Genomic DNA, 22,822 nt, shown 5'->3' with positions numbered 1-22,822 from the left:
ATTATTCACTTTTCCTTCTATAGCTTGATCAGAGGTGAGCCTGATCAACAAAGTTTGGACACCTTCCCCCTCAGCCAAAGCTGGAGGCTGTTTGCCTCTGGGGTTTTGGCCTGGGCTCACATCGAACCTTTGTGGGACTTGCTCCCCCTGCCAGAGATGAAAGTTTAACCCTGTGCCCTGCAGTCTACAGAGAGGGAAGGGGATTTAGCCTTGGAAATTAAGAAAAGCGGCTCAGGTGGGGGCCAGGAACAAGGCAGGGAGAGTGCAAGGTAAAGACTGTGATTGACTCCAGAGAGAGCACAACTAATGGAGGCAAACCCCAGTGTGTGTGTGTGTGTGTGTGTTTTGGGGGGCTTGCTAAGGGCCCTGGAGAGAAGGTGCCGCCCACAGCCAGTGAGATTATGGGAGGGGCATTGCTATTGGATGAGAGGAGCCGGCAATGTTAAATTTCTGGTCTTTGGACAGGGGGATTACATGAGATGAGAACCTACTTTCTCTGGTTTTCCCCAATTTCACTCGGAGCTTTGGGTAGATTTCATTGGCGATGTTTCTGAATGGCCTGTTCTGTGTAACAGCCTGCGAGCTCAGGGTTATACCTGCAAGCATGTTATACTTCCCTCTTGCTTTGCACACACATACACTAACTACAACATCAGTCATACGTTCTCCACCGTCAGACACACACATACACTGAAAGCCCCAAGGAATACACTATTCCAGCCGCATATACACTCCCCACAAGCATACATAGCCAAGGTATTTACTTCTGTCAATTTACTTGCACTCCCTCTCCCCATATGTATGTATATATACCTCCCAAAGATTATATGTTCCCTGCATACAGACACTTAGATACACACAGATAATCCAATCAACACAAACACACTCCACATGCAGTCCCTATACGCACATCCACTATACTCACAATGCCGCTCACAGAACAGACATACACCCCCAAAAACTCACCCACAATTTACATATACATATACACAAATGTACCCATCTGCATGCGCATGCATACACGTGCGCGCACATGCACACACACACACACTCATCCACTCTTCCTCACACATATCTATAGGGACACATGCACATGTGCTGTCCACACATCACACATGATCTTTTTCTTTTTTCTCCCTCACCCCCAACAACAGCTAATCTCCTCCATGGCCCCGATATTGAACTATTGTGTTGTCCATTTCCCAGTGACAAGGGGTCTAGTTACAGGGTTATTGATTGGTTTTCATGCAGACAGATGGATCCGTCCTGGTCGCCCATCGAAACCCACCTCTCTGTGGGCTGATTGTTGCAGCTCCGGGGATAGGATTGCACAAAGAGACCACCCTCCACGCCAGCATCCTTCACCCAGACCGCGGATAGTAATAAATGGAGCCAGGCTGAGCCATAATAAAAGCAATTGAGTGGGTTACCTGTGCAGACGTGGATTTATACCGCCTCGTATTTGATGTGATTGTTTTATTGAGTTCTCAGCACAGTTAGGACCCCATTTATTTATTTATTTTGTAGCACTAGCCAATGTCCACCTTTGATCTTTTTCTAAGATGTGCCCTAGGGGAACAGGAATGGACAGGACCCCTCCAATTTTGCTCTTCCTTATAGGCCGATGCTGATGATGCTTTTGTGGGAGAGCCCTAGCCACAAACAGCTCCCTTATTCTGCAAATCTGACCGGGAGCTAGCCATGTATATTTGTTTAACCCTTAAAATGCTAGACTTTTTCTGGACTGCCCGCGAGAGGAATGTTGAGGTCCACTTGCTGATTTTCCAGAACAGCCTCAACTCAGACTCAGATGCAGTGTTTGCACAGTGCCTAGCACAATGGGGTCTTGATCTGTGAATGGGATGCAATTCATACGATAAATAACAACAGTAACTCAGCCTCTGAGTCGGTACCCACATTTGGGAGCCCACAAATAATTGCAAGCATAAATTTCCTGGGTGCGAATGTTTCCAGGCATATTCTGAAGCACTTTGGTGCCCTGAGACCTGATTTGCAGGTTGCAATCAGGAAGATGGCTGTCTACATGGTATGAAACGTGCTCCCAGATATTCGCACTGTGAAAATGGGAGGTTGCTTCTGAAAAATCGCTCCCTGTAGTGTTTTATCAGAGGTGCCATGGTATTTGCTGTTCTTCTTAAAGCCCCAGCTCCTGGGGTCAGTTGATTACATGAGATGCTCAGCTCTCAGTTTTTAAAAAATAGTGAGTTGCTAGCCCTTGTGGTTGCACAGGCCAGATCTACACTATACACGTACATCAGCAAAACTAAATAGCTCAGGAAACCCCCACACCCTTTAGTGACACAGTTATACCAAGCTAACCCCTGGTGTACACAGCGCTATGCAGAGGGGAGGGCTTCCCCTGCCGACATAGCTAGCATCTTCACTGGTGCGTTAGAGCAGGGCAACTGCAGTGTTTTAAGTGTAGACCTGCCCTGAGAGAAGCTGGAAAAAGTGACCCAAGTGTGACCCAACGGCTCTGAAACCAGAAGGCAAATAAAAACACCCCCCAAATGGATTATTATTATTTTTTAAACTCAGGATTTTTAAGCCACTCTCATGATTTTTGGGCCCTGACTCATGATTTCTGAGCACCTGGGCTTGACAAATCTGCCTGTAGATTAATAGCATATGACAAAGGAATTGGGGATGGGTGAGACCCCCCCCCCCCCCGGCGCACTCATTCTAATCAGCTTTTTCAGTTTCAACAATGATGGATTGACAAAGCCAAGCAGAACCTTTCTGAGTAGCCCTAATCATTGTCATAATCATCCATACTCTGGGTGGGGTCTTCTACAGCATTCATCCTTGGCCTAACTCAGCTCCTATTGACCTCAGTGAGGGCACAGTTAGGCCAATGCTGAGAATGTATGTTTAAGTGGCCCCTCGTATCAAGAAGGATGCCCATGTACTTTGCTGACTGAACCCTGCCTGCCAGACCCTCAGATTGAGCACTGACACACCTCCCTTGGAGTCAATGCCAATTTAATTCAGGCCAAGATCTGGCCTAGTTTAAATGTTTTCAAAGTCAAATCCTGGATTTTTTTTTGCTATAACATGAAAGTCATTTGATTAGATGGGGTTATGGAGAAGCAGGGGCTTTTCCATGTGTTTGCTACATGACTTCCTTTTGAATCAATCATATTATCCTATCGTAAAGGTTACAGATGGACTATTAAATCATCCAGTCCATTTCTCTAGCCAAGGCAGGAGTGTCCCCTACATTTTCTCGTGTTTTTATCCCATCTAGTTTTAAATAATCCTAAACAGTGAAGAATACCTGTGAGAGACAATTCCACAGCCTAATAGATCTCACTACCAGGAAATTCCTTCTGCTACTAATTTAAATGTTTCCTTTCTTAATTTAATCCCTTTACTCCTAGTATACCACTTTGTACAAGCCTGAATCACTCCTTTTCTCCCTCAGAGGGTCTGAACCCTTCAGATATTTGCAGATCATTATCTTGTCCCCCTATTTATTTGTCTCTTAGCCAAGCTACTTATTACTTTACTCATTCCCCCAAAGTCAAATGAGTTTTTCGGATAACAGAGGTTCTGATAAATGAGGTTTGATGGCATAGGACTCATTCACCCAACACTGAAATGCAGCTGCCTCTAGGGTGTAGTACAGCAGCCATTCGCTAGACGCAAAAACTTGCACAAGCTTAACTCGCAACAACAATGCACTGTTGTTGCGAGTTAAGCTTGTGCAAGTTTTTGCGTCTAGCGAATGGCTGCTGTACTACACCCTAGTCCATACGAGACTGAAAGGGTTGAGCTTTTTAAAAGGCAAAAGGTACATGCAGTCTCTGAACATATAGAGTTGCAGAGCAGGAAAGATAAATGCCAGGAGCTAAGATCTCTCCTTTCCAGCCCTTCATTGGGCCAGATAGGAAAATCAGAGGGAATATGATTAACTCAGTCCATGCATCACGATACAACCTGCCAATGGCCAGATGTGAGGAATACGACAAGTAATGGTGCCACAAGCAAAACTGTACTCCTTTAACTGAAGCAACATTGTGTATGACCTCAGTTTTATGGGCCTATCCTTTATTTGCAATGATGGAAAGGAGGTAACACTGGGTTTGTGTGTGACTAGGGGAATCTGGGTTTAAAAGGAGGATGTAATGAAGTCCTACATGACCCAATCACATTCTCCGCTCAGTTGAAAGCAATTGGGAATAGGAGCTGCTCTCCCTGGGGTGGGAAATTGAATGGAAACCTGGTATCCAGCATTAGGCCAATGGGGAGATCGTAAAAGGTGCCGGTCCCTTGCTGGGATCCAGAAAGAGTTTCTTTTGTGTGTGAGGAGAGGTGCCAGATTAAGAGACCTGAGAGCCACGGCCCCTATTTATCCAGACAGCAGATACAGCATTAGGGCAAGCATTCCCCACCCCTGCCCTCCGTCACTGGATTACAGGAACCCACCTCGAGTCAGAGGCTTGTTCGTTGTACCTGGGCGGGTTAATCCCTGGCCGCTCTGCTAGAACAACCAAGAAAGTGGCAGATTAGCACCAGCTACGGCACTATGTTTATGTGATGTGGACACTTGCTGACTAGGAACTGGACTGAGAGGCACCAACTCGTTTAATATAGACCATCCAGTAGTTGTTACTTTCGGTCGTTATTGACCTCGCTCACATTACTGATGCTCTCAGCAATCCAGAGTCCTCAGAAAAATCATTATCCATCCTCCAGATTTCACATCTACTTAGCGGGATGAGGAAGGTGGCAGAGACTCCAGGACTCAGCCACAAGTGACAAAGATGGGTACGGGATTTTTTTGGGAAAACTCACAGATTGAATTACAAAAGTTGTGTCCTACAGAGGAAGAGAGAGATGGGTGTGTATAGAGATTAGACAGATAGATAAAATGATGGATGGATGGATGGATGGATCAATCCTTGACTGATGTAAATCGGCAGTGCTCCAGGATTGGATCTGTAATAATTCTACTTTGAGCTATATGGGATCTTTTAGGCAAAGACTGCACAACAGTGGCTTATGAAGGTAACTAAGTATCTCATTTCCATTTTACAGAGGGTGAAACTAATGCACAGAGAGATGAAGTGAATTCCCCAAGATTACATATCGAGTCAGTGGCAGCTTCGGCAAGAGAACCAAAGTCTCCCTACGTGAAATCCCCTGCTCCGATTGCTAGACAAGGCTGCCTGTGGACACTGATGGTTTATAACCACATGCTCAATATTTCACAATACAACAAACACAGTTCCAGGGATGATATCACCTGAATCAATGTCTGTCTTTCCATTTGTATTTATAAAAGAACCTCATAAAAGGAGGCAGTGTGAAGATCTACAATAACTAGGAATCATTGGCCAATTATTAAATAACGTAACAGAAAACATTTTCCAAAACCAATCACATAATTCTAGAAGTGAACATATACTAGATACTTCTTGGGAGGGACTGAAAAAGCTTTATCTTGCCACCTAGCATGTGACAACCCAGCTGAGGTTTATCATGTCCAGCAAACTGCACATCCTGCTATACGAATCAGAGAAACGCACAGTCCAAAGAGTAACCATAAGCATGCAAACTGACTATAATATTATTCCACAAGCCTGTGACTCCTGCATTCCTCAGATAGGGATCATGCCTGTTTCTCCCAAACTGCAAATCTAATAGTAGTGAAAGCTACCTCAGTACCTGAATGGAGGGGCACTTTGTCTGTGGGCCGGGTCCACACTTGGGAGACTGTACAATATAGTGAGTGTTAGAGGGAGGTAAAAAAATAATGCTTAGAATAGAATGGGGGTTGAATCCTTAACTACAGAACTCTGAACATGGTTCCGTGATGTGCTGTTCCCACTAAAGCACACAGCATAGCTCATACAGATCTCAGTGGGTTATCATAACATGCACAACCTGGGTTCTTAAGGTTCTCCAAGAGCAGCAAAACAAAGCCAACACCCCTATTGACATCAGATAGCCTTGTCCCAGTGGGAAGTGATATCCGACACCCCAATTCATACTAGAGACGCCACTGTACTGCTAACAGCAATGCGGACGCAATCCCAATTTAAATAGTCCACATTTAAGTGATCAGAGATAACCAGTCTGCTTCCATGTGATAATGGAAAATCTCTCTAGTCATTTGAGATCAACATTCATTGTTTGCTATGTTGATGGAATTAGAACTTTATGCCACTTAATTGCTTCTCAATGATATATATACAATATCTGACTTATAGGTATATAATACATTAAACCTGCACTAATTTATATTATTTAATATACGAAATGTGTACTGGAAATCTCCCATATTAGACAACCACCCATCTTGAGACTACCAATTGAAGTCTATTTTGTCCATTGACTAACGCATTGTGTATATTTATTCGCCACCGTTAACAGAAGACCACCAACTGGTAGGCAAATGATTTTTGCTGGTGTCTTGAGGGTTACGATAGGTTTTTCAATATACTCTGTATGAAGAGCTAAAACACAGTGTTGCAGCATAGGAGTTACATTGGCACAAGTTTGGGATGATCGTGCTACTCACAAGTGGCCCAGCCGAGCGTGAGTTATAAGTGTTGTCCCAAATGCATGCTGATCAAACTTTTACAGTCCAACATGTATTCTGTAGGTGCCACAAATTTAACAGAAAATCTATTTAAAACGGTTTTAGGAAGATTTTAAAAATTTCACGTTGACTATTTTTTGTATCCTTGCACCTAGAAACCCATGTGCCTTTGTTAGTCTTAGTCCATCTGTACAGAATTCAGAAAGAGCAAAATCAAAATGTAATTAATACATTTTCAGAACCTCTTAAAATGCCCTAGAATAGCTTTTTTTTAATACATACAAATGTCACACATGGCTTTAAAGTCTAATATATTTGGTCTTTCCAGGGACAAATGCTATTCTCATTTCCTGATCGAAAACCGGGCTTCTGCCATTTCTGCAAAGATCTAATTTCTAGAGCCCCTAGACACTGGACTTTAAACTTGTCATTAGTGCACGTCTGAAAACTGCCCGCGATGGACTTTGGGCCAATACAGTTTTGGGGGCAAATTCCACATTGCAGGGGAAATGAAATGTTTTTTGTGTCAGGCTGGTTTTAAGAAATGGCGTCTGTCCGAAGCCGCTCAGGGAGTTGGAATGTTAGAGTAAATCCAGGGAGGGCCAAATTGGTGATCAGAGGGCAGGTGAGGTGGACACAGGTGCATGATAAATGCAGTTTGTCACATGACTCGGCAATTTATCACACATATGCGATGTCTACATGGTCTGGTTGTTTCAAAATGTTTGTTTCGACAATGGAAGAGAATGAGAATTTGCATTTTAATTGTAAACGCAGTCCTGTCTCTTTCTACTATCTTCTCAGTGTTGTTTCCACTGAAGTGAATGGTGAAACTTGCATTGTTAATGGCAGCAGGATGGGGCCCTTGTATTCTCCCTATTTCCTGTTCTGCTGTGGTTCTCTCACAACACACTGCTGTGTTCTTCCCCAGCACACATCCTAAAATGGTGCTTTTTCTGTCATTGTCCGCAGCCATTAAAGGAATCATTTCCTTGCAAGTCTGGGATTCTGGGAGCCCCACACAAAGTTAATGGGTGAACAAGAAGGAGGTTGGGCCTGCATTATGAAAGAGATTGAAGAGAGTCTTAATCGGCAGAAACTGAAAAGATCCCATTCTTCCTTGGCAATCTCACACTGAAATATCACAGTGGTGAGAACTGGGGCATCACAGTTGGGCCTATCTGATATAATAATATTTACCATTTATAAATCAATATACATCCCCAAAGAGTTGTAGTTAGCTAACGTACAATGTCCCCGACCCCTCTGAGATATGTCAGTATTATTATCTTCATTTTACAAGCGGGGAAACTAAGGCACATAACATCAAGGCAGCACAATAAATCAGCAGCAAAAGTATGATTAGACCTGGAAAGCATGTGGCTCTGGTCTTGTGCATGAATACGACACCGTGCGGCCCGCTGCAATGTGCTACTCTTCCCAAATAGGTTACAAGTCCCTGCCTTCAGTGGCTATTGGATGTCAATTTGCTTTGGGCTAGTTAACCCAGCATGCATGTTCCAGCTAAGCAGACTGCATCTTTGCTCCTCTCTGAAAGAATGTGCTGTTCCTTCAAAGAACCTAAAACCCTTCCTCTGGACTTCTGGGGCATTGGCTTAATTCCTTTCAGGGATATCTGGCTGTCCTTCCACAGCTGCCTTGTAAGGTGTCTGAATGTCAAACTCTTATTATTTCAATACCTGACTGAGAGAGTAACAGGGACCTGGAGGTTTTTTAGGAGGGTGTATAATTACTCGATCAGTATTATGTTACCCTGTTCATAACTTAATAACCATTTTAATACAGATGGCACACACAGGGATAATTTCCTGGGGTAGCCTAGCAGTATATTACAGAGACTGTGTGTCTGAGGGAATCTTCTTTAGCCAAGGTACATTCTACCAGCTAATTCTACCTGCTGTTTTCAAGATGATGTGGAATAATTCCATATCATTTGCAAAATATGTAAAGCTGTTTATATAGGATGTGAATTTGGGACTTATATGCTGCCTGGGTTATCAGACTTATTTTGATAAATCTCCCATGGATAGCACAAGACAAAAAATACTGTAGTGTTTCCCCAGTGTTTATTTTTCCTGATGTTGGTGTGAACATCCAGGGTTTTTCAACATCCTGGCTACACCTAAGTGTAAATATACAGGCATATGCATGTATGCACTCACCAGATACTACCATGCTGGTCAGTGTGCATGTGTCTCTAAGGTATGTGTATATATACTCCATGTAATGTGTGTATTTTTTCTATCATTGTCTGCAGCCATTAAAGGAATCATTTCCTTGCAAGTCTGGGATTCTGGGAGCCCCACACAAAGTTAATGGGTGAACAAGAAGGAGGTTGGGCCTCCTTTTGTGAGTGTGTAGACTGTATATATATGTATTATTCTATTGGAGTGGTATTTGTATCCGAGTGCATAAATGTGTATGTTTTTGTAAGTGCCTGACTATATGTGTTACAATATTTCTAATAGTGTGGCATATGTGTGGGTAAGTACATACAGTCTTGTGTGTGTTTGTATCTTTGTGTTATTCTATCTGGGTGGGTGTGATATTTGTATATGCGCGCGTGTCTACCTGTGTGATGCCAATGTGTGACTCTCATGCATGTGTGTGTTGTTCATACATGATTATATGCATCACAACATCTTGCAGCATTCCCCATTTTGTCACCTGGAATATATCCTTTTTGCCACCAAAGAAGGGATTCTTTCCCTAAGGGGTGGGGAGGGGTGGGTGGTTTGTTTTACATCCATCCCGCTGCAATCAAAACTTCTGCAAGGTGCTGTGATCTGTGCAGGTTCGAACAGCAGCTAGACGCCTCGTGGAGCTCTTCCCTGCCTTCGGAAGAGGCGTCCTTGCTGGCTTAGCAGCTGCCCCTGGGGGTGGGGGGAAGGAGCCTCGCATTTGGGAAGCTAAGTCTGTTTGTTTAAGATAAACAAACATTTGGTGGTTTAATGGCTCAGGAGTGCGGGCTGTGATTGTCTTTAGATATGGGCGCTTTTAATCTCACAGTCTTAATTACTGAAAACACTGGCATCCATTGACACGAGGGAAAGAGCGCTAGAGAAGCAGGACAGAAGGAAGGAAGGAGGTCTCCTGGCAGGTGCCTACCCTCGCACTCCCAGCCCTGCCATGCAACACCCCGCGACGCGCACTTTCACCCAGTCATTTCACCCAGCTCCCTGCCCAGCCGGTCCCCTGCGGGGGCCGCCCCCGCGCGCCGTCTCCGAGCAGGCTTCCAGCACCAGCAGGCCCCAGGAGCGGAAAGCCCCGGGCTGGGGGTTCGCCGCGGGGACAGGGGCACGGAGGGGGCGCGCTGCCTCCAGGGACTAGCTCGGTCACCCCGGGCCTGGGGGAGCGGGGAACTCCAGGGCCGCAGAGGAGGCGGGTGCCTGGAGGGGGGACTGTTAGAGCCCCCCGGCCCGGGTAACCCGGAGGCGAAAGGAACTGGCTGGCTGCCGGCGGGGAGAGCTTTATGGGGGCCATAAAAGGGAAGTGGCCGTGGGGGGAGGGGAGCTGTGGGAAAGGTGGGTCGGGCTGGGCGCAGGGGAGCGGGGACTGGCCCGCGGGCAGCGAGCGCATGGCCGGCCCCTGGGGCAGGGCGCTGGGTGCCGGGCCGAGGGGCGCCCTTACCTGTTGATGGAGGAGACGCTGGGCACCGTGTCGTTGTCGCAGATGCCCTCGGCCAGGAGCCGGTCCCGGATCTCCCAGGCGAACATGGTCGGGTTTTGTCTCTTGTACTCGGCGATTTTATCCACTACTTTGGGGGTCGCCACTTTGGGCTTGGAGCCGCCGATCACGCCGGGCTTGATGCTGCCCGTCTCGTAATACCTGCTCCAGAGCAGAGCGCGGTCAGCGCCCGGGGCCTGCGCTCCCCTGCCCGAGCTCACCCGCACCTGGCCACCGGCTGCCATGCCATGTCCTCCCCACGGCCCGCGGCCCCGCGCCGCCCCCGCGCCCCGCAACTCTATCTGCCCTTGCTGCCGAGCGGAGCCTCCCCCGCCTGGGGCCTGGGGGCGCACGGCTTCGGGGCGCCATTGCCTGCCTCCTGGGCGGCTGCCCTGGGGCGGGGGGACCTGGACAGTGGAGGTGGGGCTGTGCCCTTGGGCAGCGGGGTGTGCTGGGGAGCCCGGGGGCAGGGGAGTTGGGGCTGTGCCCTTGGGCAGCGGGGTGTGCTGGGGAGCCCGGGGGCAGGGGAGGTGGGGCTGTGCCCTTGGGCAGCGGGGTGTGCTGGGGAGCCCGGGGGCAGGGGAGGTGGGGCTGTGCCCTTGGGCAGCGGGGTGTGCTGGGGAGCCCGGGGGCAGGGGAGTTGGGGCTGTGCCCTTGGGCAGCGGGGTGTGCTGGGGAGCCCGGGGGCAGGGGAGGTGGGGCTGTGCCCTTGGGCAGCGGGGTGTGCTGGGGAGCCCGGGGGCAGGGGAGGTGGGGCTGTGCCCTTGTGCGGCAGCGGGGTGTGTTGTGTGTGGGGGGGGTGGGGGGGGGGGAAGGGAGGCGGCTCCTTTTTCCACCCGAACTCCAGGCCCAGCCAGCGATGGGGAAACAAAACGGAAACCGCCCCCCGGATAAAATCCAGGGGGATGGGGGCCAGTGAGGGGCCCAGGGACACAGCCGATCGCTGAGCTCACCCCCCTCCTTTTCGCTGATGTTTTCTCCTCCTTCCCTGGCCCCCCCATTCTCACCCCAGCCCCCATATTTTCTCTCCCCCGCTGGAAGGGCCTGGCTGTGCCGCAGGAGGTGAAGAGCGGTTTGCTTGGCCTGGGTGCGCAGCGGGGATTTCGGGGCTCCCCGCCCTCTCGGCTCATCTCTGGCCCTGGCACCCCCACGTCCCCCCGTGGCCGTTAGCTCGGCACGGTTTGGACACCGCTTGTGCAAAGGGCAGGTCGGAGGATGCCCGGGAGGTTCCGGCACAGGCAGCCTGTTTCCTGAACCCCAAGGCCGGGCTGAGGCAGGTTCCCCCACCCGAGCTGCCTCCCGGGAGATTTCACACCAAATTTGGTTGCGACCGTTTTTTTAAGGCTGCTCGGCAGAGTGGGGGTGGGGTGGGGATTTTTTCCCTTTTCTTTCCTACTCACAAAATGTTCCTGCTTCAGGTTATTTCCCAGGCAAAGGGGAGGGAGAGGTGGCTGGGGGTGGGGAGGGGGGCTGTTTGTCCTGCAAATTGCTCTTCTCCCCTTTCGGGCTGCGTGACAACCTGGGGGCGCAGAGGGGGGCCCCGGGGGACGGGAGAGGAAGCAGTTTGGAGGAGGGGAGGGGATGCACCCGCTGCTCGCCCGAGCCTTACCTGCCCAAGATCTTGCTGACACAACCGTGGCTGACCCGCAGCTGCCTGGAGATGTCACAGGGTCGCACTCCCTGGTGAGCCAGCTCGACTATCCTTTGTCTCACCACGTCAGGTAGGGGCCTGCCGTTCACAAACACCCCCCCGAGCTGGTTCACTCCCCCATGCCCTGCTGGGGAGAGAGAATAAAAAACACAACAACCCACGCACCCCAGAAACAGACCGTTAGTCGGGGATAGTTAGCGACCCGCGGGCAACATCTCCAGTGACTAGCTATGAATGGAGGCGAAGGAGAGGGAGAAGGGTGTGGGGAAGGACAAGAAAGAAAGAAAGAAAGAAAGAAAGACACCCTAACCCAGAGGAGTGAATTTCCTGCGAATGTCACTTTCCTTCGTCCACACACCCAGCTACTCTCCAGCGGCGATTGTGCCCCTTTATTCCCAGGATCTCTGATGGAGCAGCAGAATGCCAGGGTCATTATTCTGGGGACGAGCATCGATCCCCAGGCTCGTGCCGGCTCGGCGAGTTGGGAAGAGATTTTCTCCCAAACTCTTGAGTTTCCCTTTTAGAGGCTCCAGGCAGAGCCCTCTTCCTGCAGCTGCTCCTTCCCCTCTCACTTCATTCCCGTGCCATGATTTTCCATCACATTGCCTGCTGCCTTTCTTTCCGCACCCCTCACCCCGGAGAATTTTTACCTGGTATAGCTCGTTTTCTCCATTTATTTTCGGATAGCTCTGAATTAAAGGGGAAAGGGAAAGAAAGAAAGAAGAAAGAAAGAAAGAAAGAAAGAAAGAAAGAAAGAAAGAAAGAAAGAAAGAAAGCTGTCTTTGTGTCCCGCAAACGATTACAGTTTATATAAACAAAACCTCTCTCTCTCTCTCTCTCTCTCTCATAAGCTTTCGGTCTTTTAGGGGGGAAAAATCCGCCAGAAAAAAAACTCGCTTTGATTTTTTTTTTAAACAAGGATTCTGTTCAAGGGGAAATAAAAAATCCCCATTCGCCCCTCTTCAGACAAAACCCCAGCTCGGTCTTCCATGGGGTGCCCGAGTTGCCTTTTTTCAGTAATCATTTGGGTGAATACGGGAAGGATGGGGCTTTGCACCTGCTAAATGTTTCAGGCAGGAAGCGGCTGCCAGGAATGAGGAAATCTCTTCATTCGGATATTAGCAAAATACGAGCTGTATTTGTGACGCTCGCACCTAAGTGTGTGCGCGAGAGCTCCAAATGCGCATTCGTAGATATGTGTGTGTGCCCATAAATATTTAGAGAAGGTATATCTTCATTTGCCACGATCCCTGGGTGTCTGTAGCGATAGAACTGGGGAGTGTGTGTCTACTGTGTTTCGAGCCTTCCTTTCACCCAGAGCTAACCTGCTGCAGAGATCTTCCGCTGGTTTTGCAGTTGGCTGAAAAATGATCTGTTTATATTTTTGCTGGGTTTTTTTTTCTCTCCTGCTTTTGACACTGACTCATTGGCTCTGAACTTAGTGGGAACTCTCATTGCCCTGCGATCGATCCAAGTCCTTCTTCACAAATAGATATTTCACAAATATTTCACAAATATTGTTTTTCATCTCTCACAACCGCCCGCCCGTGCCCCCCATCAAAACCCAAGGAACACCCTCCAAAATGCCTTGAGCCTAACCCCGGGATGGTTTCTTTAGACTGCTCTTTTTGGCCCGATTAGATTTTTTTAAAACCCCTTTGTGAAAAAAAAATACTTGGGATTATTGGGTGGTGGTAGTGGGGCATTTCTTCCTGCCCTCCACCCCCCGGGATCCTTTGGGTCTTTCAGGAATGGTGCGGGTGGGTTTTGTCTCCATGCGTCCAGACCACCTTTTGCACATGTTGCCTCTAAAGTTACAAGCCAGCCGTTTCTTCCACACCTCGCTGATAAATAATTCAAGGCACCTTGGATAACTCGCATTACAGAATATTAAAAGGCAGCAGATGCAAAAAAGATTAAAAAATTAATAATTCAAATTATTGCACCCAGTGGTTCCCCCCACCCCCGGGCTTGTTTTAGTTTAGATCGGTCCCTTTCAAACCTTATTTTCTCTCTATATATACACACACATCTGTCCCTTTGAACAGAACACAGTCTGGAGTCTGTATACATGTGTGAGCGCGTGAGGAAATCAGCGCTTATGTGTATTATAATTGCCCGCTCATATATGGATTATATATAGGGCCCAAACTGAATCACGCTTTCTTTTCAAAATTCGGCAGCAAAAATAAAACGTTCCCAGATCTGCCTGGGTTTTCTTTAAATCATCCTCTGGGTTGTGAAATATTTTTATCGATTAAATACATTTTCCAAATTAAATTAAATTCAAAGGTATTGCAATCAATTAAAAAGAAAGCCGCCGCCGTGCAAACAAAATATTTCCAAACGCTGGGCGTATTTTCAGTGAATATACTTGGGAAACAATATTTTTTTCCCCTAACAAAATCGCTCAGAAAGCAGCAATTTTGAAAAAGAAATAAAGCTGCATCCAACCCTCTTCGTGGGCTTTATATGTTTGCTCTTTTTCTTCTTGCAAATCATTTTTTAAAACCCCACATATTGTACTGTGTATCCTTTAAATATTGGGTTATTTTTAACAGCTGGCAGGGCAGCGTCTTGAAAAGTTTCGCCGTGGAAAGTTACAAATTGTTCTTAATTATTCATTTCCTGACTTCAGTATGGTCTCTAGCTCAGATTTTTATTTTTCCTTCTGTCTTTTTAAATCCCTGAATTATTTTCCCTGCCTGCGGTTAGCTCAAATGAATTGCAATTTCATTATTACAATAATTGTCATGGGTTGTTGTTTTTTCCTTCCCCCCTCCTTTGATTGAAATGAGATTCTAGACTGAAAACATATCAGAAATCCACTTTCTTGTATGTCAATAATGCATTTAAAATGCACCCGAGGGATCTGGTAAATAAATAAATTAAAAAGAAAAAGAGGGGGATTGTGACTTCTTAATAACCCTCGAAAATGCCGGATTTCCAAACAATATAATTGTCCTCTTTCTTCCTCTAATTCATCCTTAAAACAAACAATCACCTTCCCAGTCATTTAAAAATGACATTTACCCCCTCTTCAGTTTAAAGAACAAAAAATGACAGGGAGAACTGTGGTTCCACAAATATATATGTATTAAAATTTTAAAAAATAAAGCTTTGACCCACGTTGCAGATTAAAATATAAACGATCGAAAATACAAGTGGACACAAGCGTCGGAATCAGCTACTCCCCCTCAGAGGCACAAATTTGCAAAGTGGATTTGGAGCAAGACCTGATTTTGTTGTTGTTGTTGTTCACGTTCACACATACACTAATTCCCTCCAGTAAGTTTGGGGGGTTCCCAGGCTCCGGGATCCCCTTTGGTGGGGATCTTAGCCCCGAAGGAGATAGGGAGCAGCTGTGGCCGGTGATGGCAAAGCAAGGCAGGGGTTTCGGAGCCCACCTTGGCTGGGGGAGGCGGCAGACGGCTGGGAGGATGGCCTGGAAAGAGGATCAGGTGAGGAAGAAGGGTTGGGGAAGGAGGCATGGAGGGATGCAGGAGAAGGAGCTGGGCTCCGGTACTCACGGTGCATTGCTGAGAAGGGGTCTGCCTTGCAGTGCATATCCATGGGGAGGCAAAGGAAGGGGAAGAAGTCGGCTGAAGCCGCCGTGTCGCCTCTAAAACTCAACTTCAAGACTTAGGGGAGAAAACAAAAAAGCAGCCAGCAGGGCGAGGGGAGGCGGGGGGCGGGCGCTCGGCCCTGCCCGGGGAGCGGAGAACTTTCCGGGGGCCGTGGACGGGGAGCTGGCTGGAGCTGGGGCAGAGCAAGCGGAGCCCGATGGTTCTGGTCAGCAGGGTCCCAGCGGGCAGCGAGAGGCAGCGGCCGGGGGGCAGGTGGATGTCATGGCTGGAGCGCTCGGGTCAGATCATCCCTGGCAGCCGGGTCAGCAAGGGGCTGGAGGCTTGGGCGCGTCTGAAGCAAGGTGAGGATGATGATGGTGGTGGTGAAGCAGCAGCGGCAGAGGATGATGCGGCTTCCTTCCTCTTCCTCCGCCAAGTCTGGGGCTAGTTCATTTAAGTTCAAAGTGGAGTAGAAATCCCCGGGATCTCTGAGCACCGGCAGCCCCCTCCCTGCGTCCCCTCGCCTCCTTCTGCTCCCCAGGCAGAGGGTCCCGCTCCTGGCAGACTTTCTGGCAAGGTGGGATGTGTTTGCGAGGAGCTTTGGCTGGAGAATGGAGCCTCCTCTCCCCGCGTGTGTCTCTCTAAAAGCTGCAAAGCCCCCTCCAGATCTCTCCCCCCCCACCCCCCACCCCCACCCCTCCTCGCCCTCCCCCTTTGCCGGGAGATGGATGACTTGTCAGACAAAGGCAATAGATTCCAACACTCTCTGATTCGCCAGCGCGCGGAGACGGAGCCCGGGCGAGGAGGTCCGTGCTTCTGTCACTCGGGCAGAGGAGAGGGGGAGGGGGGAGTGCCGGGGCGCTGGGGGGCGGGGAGGGGGGGGGGGGGAACAAAACTACAGAGAAAAACGAAACTAGCGGATAAGACAAACTCCAGATAAGGGCTGCAGCGGGGACGGGGATCAGAAATTGAGGGGACACTGGAGGGTGCGCTGAGCTTAAACAGCCTGATTCCCTGCTTTGTTTCCGGCGCCTCCAACTCCCCTATTTAAGCACATTCTCTCCCCCACGCATACACGGCGCTTGTCAGTTTCATCGGCCTTTTTTCTTTTTCTTTTTTCTTTCTTTCTTTTTTTTCTTTTTCTTTTTCTTTTTCTTTTTTTTTCTTTTTCTTTTCTTTTTTTTTTTTGCACCCTCACCCGCCGATGAAAGTGCTTTCCGCCTTCCGGATCCAGGAGATCTCTCGAGCTAAAGCGGCTGGGATTTGATCCACATCAAAGCTTTCTCGGTGTTTAACTTCAAAAAAAAAAAAAACACAAAAACCCACAAAAAACCCTCCTGTTGTATCGCTTTGAAGTGGCATATTTGGGACTGGGAGATGACAAATCCGGGGGTTACAAAGTTTCTCTGGTTTTGCGCGCGCGCGCGTCAAAATAAGGAAAATAAAACAATCCCGAGTCGCCCCCCAACCCACTATTTGTTTATATTTTTTTTCCTTTCAGGCAGAGGATTTATAAAGTATTTCGGAAACGGGTCGAGAAGTAAAAGAGACGGCTTTGACCTAACAAGAAAGCAGAAGAGAAACGCCTACCTCGGGATAAATAAATTCACACACGTGAAAATGGGGCAATTTGCAGTGAGCTCAATGTTTGTTTCCATATGTGTTTATTATCATATGAAACACTGTTCGTTTCCCCTCTTCCTTTCTTGGTCCCTCCTTCCCCACCCCTTTGCTTATCTGTCACAAAATACCCCCTTTGTTTTCTAACTGGTTAAGTAAAGAATCTCCCAGAGATCTTTATGAAATATTTTCCACCATCTCATAAATCATGTTGGCACTTCAGCTGATGTTTTATCTCTCTCTTTCCCCTGAGTTTGCAAAGCCTGATTTAAAAATCTTTCCGACACTATATATGGTTAAATGCAGAGAAAGACAACAATCCCTCTTTCCAGTGTGTACATTTAAAAAAAAGAAGAAGAAAAAGGTTAAACCAGCTGAAACCAAAATATCCAAACACCTCCTCCGAAGGCTACTTTTTTCTTCTGTTTTTAATAGGGGGTTGGAGTATTTGTAGTCGGATCAGTAATAATAATTATTATTGCTGTTACAGTTAATGCTAATTTTTATGAATGCTCATTATTATTGTTATCAAGCCCGGCATGACTGTGATTTCCCTCCCTGATTTTTGGAGAAAAATCCCAGGACTGAATTTCCACCAGGTGCAAAGTTTGGAAGAGGCTTGTGAGCAGTTCTGGTTCAGAGCCCCTGTGTGTGCGTACGGAAATACTCCGTACTGAGCATTATTGCTTCTGGTTTGGGGGCGGGGGGCATCTGTGCCCCTTTCTGGAGGATTCATTTCTCCCCTCTGCAGCTCACATAGCCCTAGTCTGCCACCGGCAAACTCACTCCTCCCCATGCTGAACCCCCACCCCTGCCATCCATCCTACCCCTCCCCTCTTTTCATTGCCTCCTACTTTGCTAGCTGCCTTTCTCCACTCGCCCGGCTGAGGTGGTAGATCAAAGAGGAATCCTTTCCCCGCTCACGCACGGAGCATGTGGGGGAGGCGGCAGGGAGGAGGAAGGGGGCAGCGTTCAGGACTGGACGGCTGCAGGTGAAGCGGGCCTCACTGCCCAGAATCAACCCGCGTGTAAGGTGTGCGGGAAGGGGGCGGGCGTTCCTTTCCCTCCCACTGCCTGTAGATGGCGCTCTCCGGTTTGCTTTTTGCCTATGGCTCCAAATTGATACACATCAACTTCTATCGCAGGGGAAAAGTTTCAGACTAACCGGATTTGAACTTAATCTGCCACCCAGAAGCCGCAGCAAATATTAGCAAATGGCTGACAAACCTCTGACACTCACCGGCCAGCGCTGGGCAGAAGGAAAGGGAAAGGGGTGGAGGGAGGGAGACTGATAAACACACAATTACAAAGACATTTGCCATGAACTCTCCCCCCCTCCAATAACTTCGGTTTGCACTGGGGACTGGGAGATCCAGTGACTGTCCTAGTTTTAGCCCGCTGGCTCCCTGTCTGACAGCTCCTTTCCCTGATCACCGAGCCCCAAAGGCCTCCGCTGCTGGGGGACATTAGCGCTTGGGGAGTCCTTTGTGGGAGCTTCCGCGACGCAGATCCTCTTGGGGAGTTTTCACTCCTGGCTGTGTGTTAAGGACACAGCAACTTTCCTCGGGTGGGGCCGGGGAGGGGGGAGCAGACGAATTTCCCCCCGAGCCTGCGGGAGTTGTCACTTTGACCTTGTTCCCCTACTACAGTCCTCGCATTAGGAAAGGGGTCCAGGAACCAGCAGTGACTCCGGAGCCGCGTCGGCGCCAGCGGCTAGCCAGTTTAACGAACCAAGTGTTTGATCCAGTTAAATCGGGCCAATTTTCCCATGTGGACAAGGAAGCCTTTTGCTTCCCCAAGAGGGGAGGAGATAAACTCAGAGAGCTCTCCCCCCCCCCCGCCCATATCGCATCGTCACCTGGTGCCCCTTCCCTCCCCACGGCTTCCTGGAAGAATTGCTTTGTCAACATTCAAATCCACAGAACAATTTCTATTTGCGGGGGGAGGGGGGAATGAATATCCACGAGGATCTATGAGAATATTCCCCGCGCACGTTTAATAATCCGAGATCAGGAACAATGCAGAACTGTAGGGTCTGTTGAGAGCTCCCACTCTTCTTTTTAGGTAACCCCCCCCCCCCAAACCGGGCTCCCATTCAGTCAGGGTTGGGTGCTTTTCCCCGTCCGACTTTAAATGAACCTTTCTGTCTCTTTCTTTCTTTTTTTTTATTCCAAAGAGAGTCTCTCCCCTTCCCCTAACCCAACCCTCCCCCCCCAGCTAGAAACATTTACACTTCAAAAGAGGCGACCGCCTCTCTGCGGAAATTTCAAGAAAAATAAACTTTTGGAGGAGTTGAAGTGATACCGATCTTTGGATTTGCTTCATTAGCTGCTTTTCGCCGACTGATCAAGCCCAAATCTTTCCTATTGATCCCACTCACCCCCCCCTTTCCGCACACCCCCCAATGCCCTGCTCAGCTCCCTTCAAATTCTCGCTGAATGCTCTGGGGCTGTTCCTCAAGGGTGGCAGGTTTGTAGTCTCTCTTGGAAGGGAGTTAATGAAACGTTAGTTTGGACAACCGCTTCTTCCCAGTCCCGCAAAAGTGGGGAGCGGAAGCGATTTGCGAATCTGAAAGCGAGGAGGGTGGGACTCATGACCCGAGCCTTTTTGTCCAGTTCTTTTGAGGATTCGGGCCTATTTTAAAAAATAGTTTTGACTGGGATCCTTACGTCCAAACCCATAGCCCGCACCCATTTTGTCTCGTCGTTGTATATACGGCTCTAGGGTTGGAAAGGCGCCGAATCTACTGCTACGGAATCGGCTTGTTGTGGGGACAATTCTCATATTTATGTTATCGAAAAATGTTGCTAACTCCCGAGCGCCACAAAATCAACTTTTCTTTTTGCAGGCTTGTGAAATGAGTCATTGTAAATACCCTTCGTTGTTAGGTGGTTTATTTTGGGGGGCTACGCACACACACACACACACACACGCTTTATGATTTTACATTAAAATCCACCCTGACTACCCTCCCTTCCCAAACTCTGCAAACTCCTTTCACCCCAAGTGGGAAAAGGAGGGTCAAGAACCTTATTCCCAAGGAAGAAGAAAACCCGATCCTGTAGGTTGCTTCTGGGGAGAGAGTCAATTTGGAGGAAGGGGGTTGCCTCAAGGTGAGGTGTTTGAGGGTTTATGGAACCATTGTGTGGCTACTTGGATTTGATCCCCCGAGTTAGAGTCTGATTTGAGGGGGTAGGGATGGGGATACACCTTGGATCTGTCCTTGATACCCCCCACCCAGCACCCCGGCCCGTATCCCCCTCACACACGCTGGGGAGGGGTGTGTGAGAACTCCCAAACCCAAAACTTTTTGTTTATCTGCTTTCCCTCTTTCTTCCCAACAACCCACCTAGGGAGCTGCCCTCGGGGGATTTTTTTTTGGGGGGGGTGGGGGTAGGGAGAGGATTGCATTCAAGAAATTCCGAAATTTAAGGGCGGCTCAAAGGGAGGACTCCGGACTTCAGGGGAGCTGGAGCAGAGAAGGAGCCCTGGGAGAGGAATTGGGGGGGGGTGCTGGTTAAAGTCCCTGGCGCTCTCTCACTTACACCCCGAAATCGATGCATCGGGGAGACACGAGGCCACTGCTTTTTCCCCTTCCCTTTTGAAATAAAGTTAGCTTCAAACGAACAATTAAAAACGCCCAATATTTGTCTCGGCCCTTCCCCCGTGTGTCTCCGAGCCCCCCTCTCTCTAAGCACCTCTGGTCACGTTGGAGGATGAGTTTTTTGGAGAGCTTCTGGTACAATATGGAGCACCATGGGCTGCAATTTCACACTCCACAGCACATTCCCCCTAAAGCTACTTTCTTTCTTTTTCTTCCCCCCTCCCATCTAAGACCCCCTCTCTCTTTCTCTCTTTTGTGACTCATGGGTGGGTTCCATGTCTGGGGGACAGGATCCTTGGGCATCCTGGCACTGGGCAGAAAAGGAAGGAAGGGGCTTTGCTCTGCTCCTTTGCTCTGCCTGCCGCTGCTACCGTTGGCTTTCCCCTCTCTGCATTTGTTTGCCCTGAATGGTAATAGCCCACGTGTGCTGCTCTTTATTCAGTAACCGACACTTTAACCTCTCCTCTTTACAAGAGAGCGTTTGCCACAAAAACGAGACAAGCCGGAGACCTTTTACAGCCTCATTGGGCGGGGGGGGAGAGCCGACATTGTGGAGAGACACTTCTGCAACAAAGCCACCTCTTAACGCACTGGGCCGGCCAGAGCTGGAGGCAGACCCTGGCCAGGGCTGAAAAAACACAGCAAGTAGCCTCCCAGGCCATGGACATAAGGACAGCCTTAGTGCAAACTTGAGTGCATGGATATAACCCCCTCCTGAGCGTGCATCTAGAGAGCAGAGATACATGCATGCAGGCACGCTACCAACGCGCAGACACACAGGCTGCAAACGTCCATCAACATACAGTCTGCAGATAATAGTACCATGCACATACACCACCAAACACACGTGTGTACAGACGGACTGTAAATATTCATGCATGTGTGCACTTCGTCACGGTGCATGCACGCAGATGGACTGCAAACATTCATGCAAACACACCACCAATACACCGGCACACGAACAGATGGCAAACATGCATGCAGACATCACATGCATGTGAGAGGCATGCTGACTGTGATCTTGTGTGTACTTATCATGACTGCGGTGAAATGTTTACAGATACCAGACATACCTGCAAACAGACTGCAAACTTGCATGCATCTAGACAGACCCCTTGCTGCACATACATACAGCAAACATGCATGCAGAGGCAGACAGCATACCCACAGTCCCAAAGCTGTGGCATCTGGAGATGTAGGGATAAAACCCTGCCGGATCTCTTATATTTCCCCTGAATATCAAAATATTTGAAATCCTAGTTCATTTCTTCTTCCCCTGGGGATATAGGGAGGACGGAGGGTGATTCTTATAAGTATGTGCGGGGAGAGAGAGGTGGACACTGCTCGGCTGTCCCAGACAAACGGGGTCCAAATGTATCTTGATTTTGGTATGGAGCTCTGGGAGCCATAAAGCCAGCCTGTGCTGGGTTTCCCTTTGCTCCGGGCAGGAGGTAGGGGTAGGGCCTGGGATTTTTTTCCCCTGCTGGAGATATTTTTTGTCCTCCTCTAATTTCTCCATAAAACTCCAGATGACTGAATTAGACGCTTTTTAAAGTCTCCTTTTAATCAGCGTTAAGGGGAGACCCTCCCTCTCTCCCCTTCGTCTCTGGTTCTCTCTCTGCCCGTCCAAGGCTGGTTTGCCTTAGGGGCATTTGCAAATGCTCGGATTTACAGTTCTCTCACACACAAACCCATTTCTATAACCCCACTATAATGCACCCATAAAACGGGGAGAGAGCGAAAAGTGCTGCGAATCAGCGAAAACCCCTTCGCTCTCCCATTAAAGTCCCTGGAAGGGGTAATTCCAGCAGTCCCAGGGGCCGAGGTGGGTAATGACTGCCTGGAATTCATTTCCAAAAATCATCGCACAAAGAGACCTGAGGACAGAAAGGCAGCGACTGCGTCCGGCACCCCATGTTACAGGGCCAGGCGAGCAAGTTTGGTGGAGACTTCTTCACACTCGTAAGAAAGTAACATATTTCCCAGTAACTGCTCTCCCTCCCTCCCTCCCTTTCTTTCTTTCTTTCTTTCTTTCTTTCAGAGCTACGTAAAGGCCAATTCTTTAGGTAAATGAATCCATCCGAAAGAAAGAAAGTTTCAAAATGTGGCATTTCTAGCAGCTCTTT

General features: G+C 48.7%; 1 protein-coding gene across 3 annotated transcripts in view; it reads right to left on the bottom strand.

Annotated features, from left to right (window-relative positions):
- The window catches only part of PAX2 (paired box 2), a 103,947-nt gene extending 86,967 nt beyond the window's left edge, over nt 1-16,980 (bottom strand). For 2 of the 3 annotated variants that reach the window (XM_043551629.1, XM_043551628.1), the window contains exons 1-3: nt 15,437-16,980; nt 11,865-12,030; nt 10,220-10,417 (exon numbers count right to left, since the gene is read on the bottom strand). In XM_043551629.1, coding sequence (XP_043407564.1) covers nt 10,220-10,417; nt 11,865-12,030; nt 15,437-15,479 — 407 coding nt within the window. In that variant the 5' untranslated portion in view covers nt 15,480-16,980. Of the gene's footprint in view, nt 1-10,219; nt 10,418-11,864; nt 12,034-15,436 lie in introns of all 3 variants that reach the window. The other variant, XM_037905329.2, reaches the window with a different exon arrangement.
- Between the last annotated feature and the right edge of the window lie 5,842 nt (nt 16,981-22,822).

Source organism: Chelonia mydas, chromosome 7 (assembly GCF_015237465.2).
Source record: "Chelonia mydas isolate rCheMyd1 chromosome 7, rCheMyd1.pri.v2, whole genome shotgun sequence".
Classification (NCBI taxonomy): Eukaryota; Metazoa; Chordata; order Testudines; family Cheloniidae; genus Chelonia; species Chelonia mydas.
This window is presented reverse-complemented; position numbering and strand designations above follow the sequence as displayed.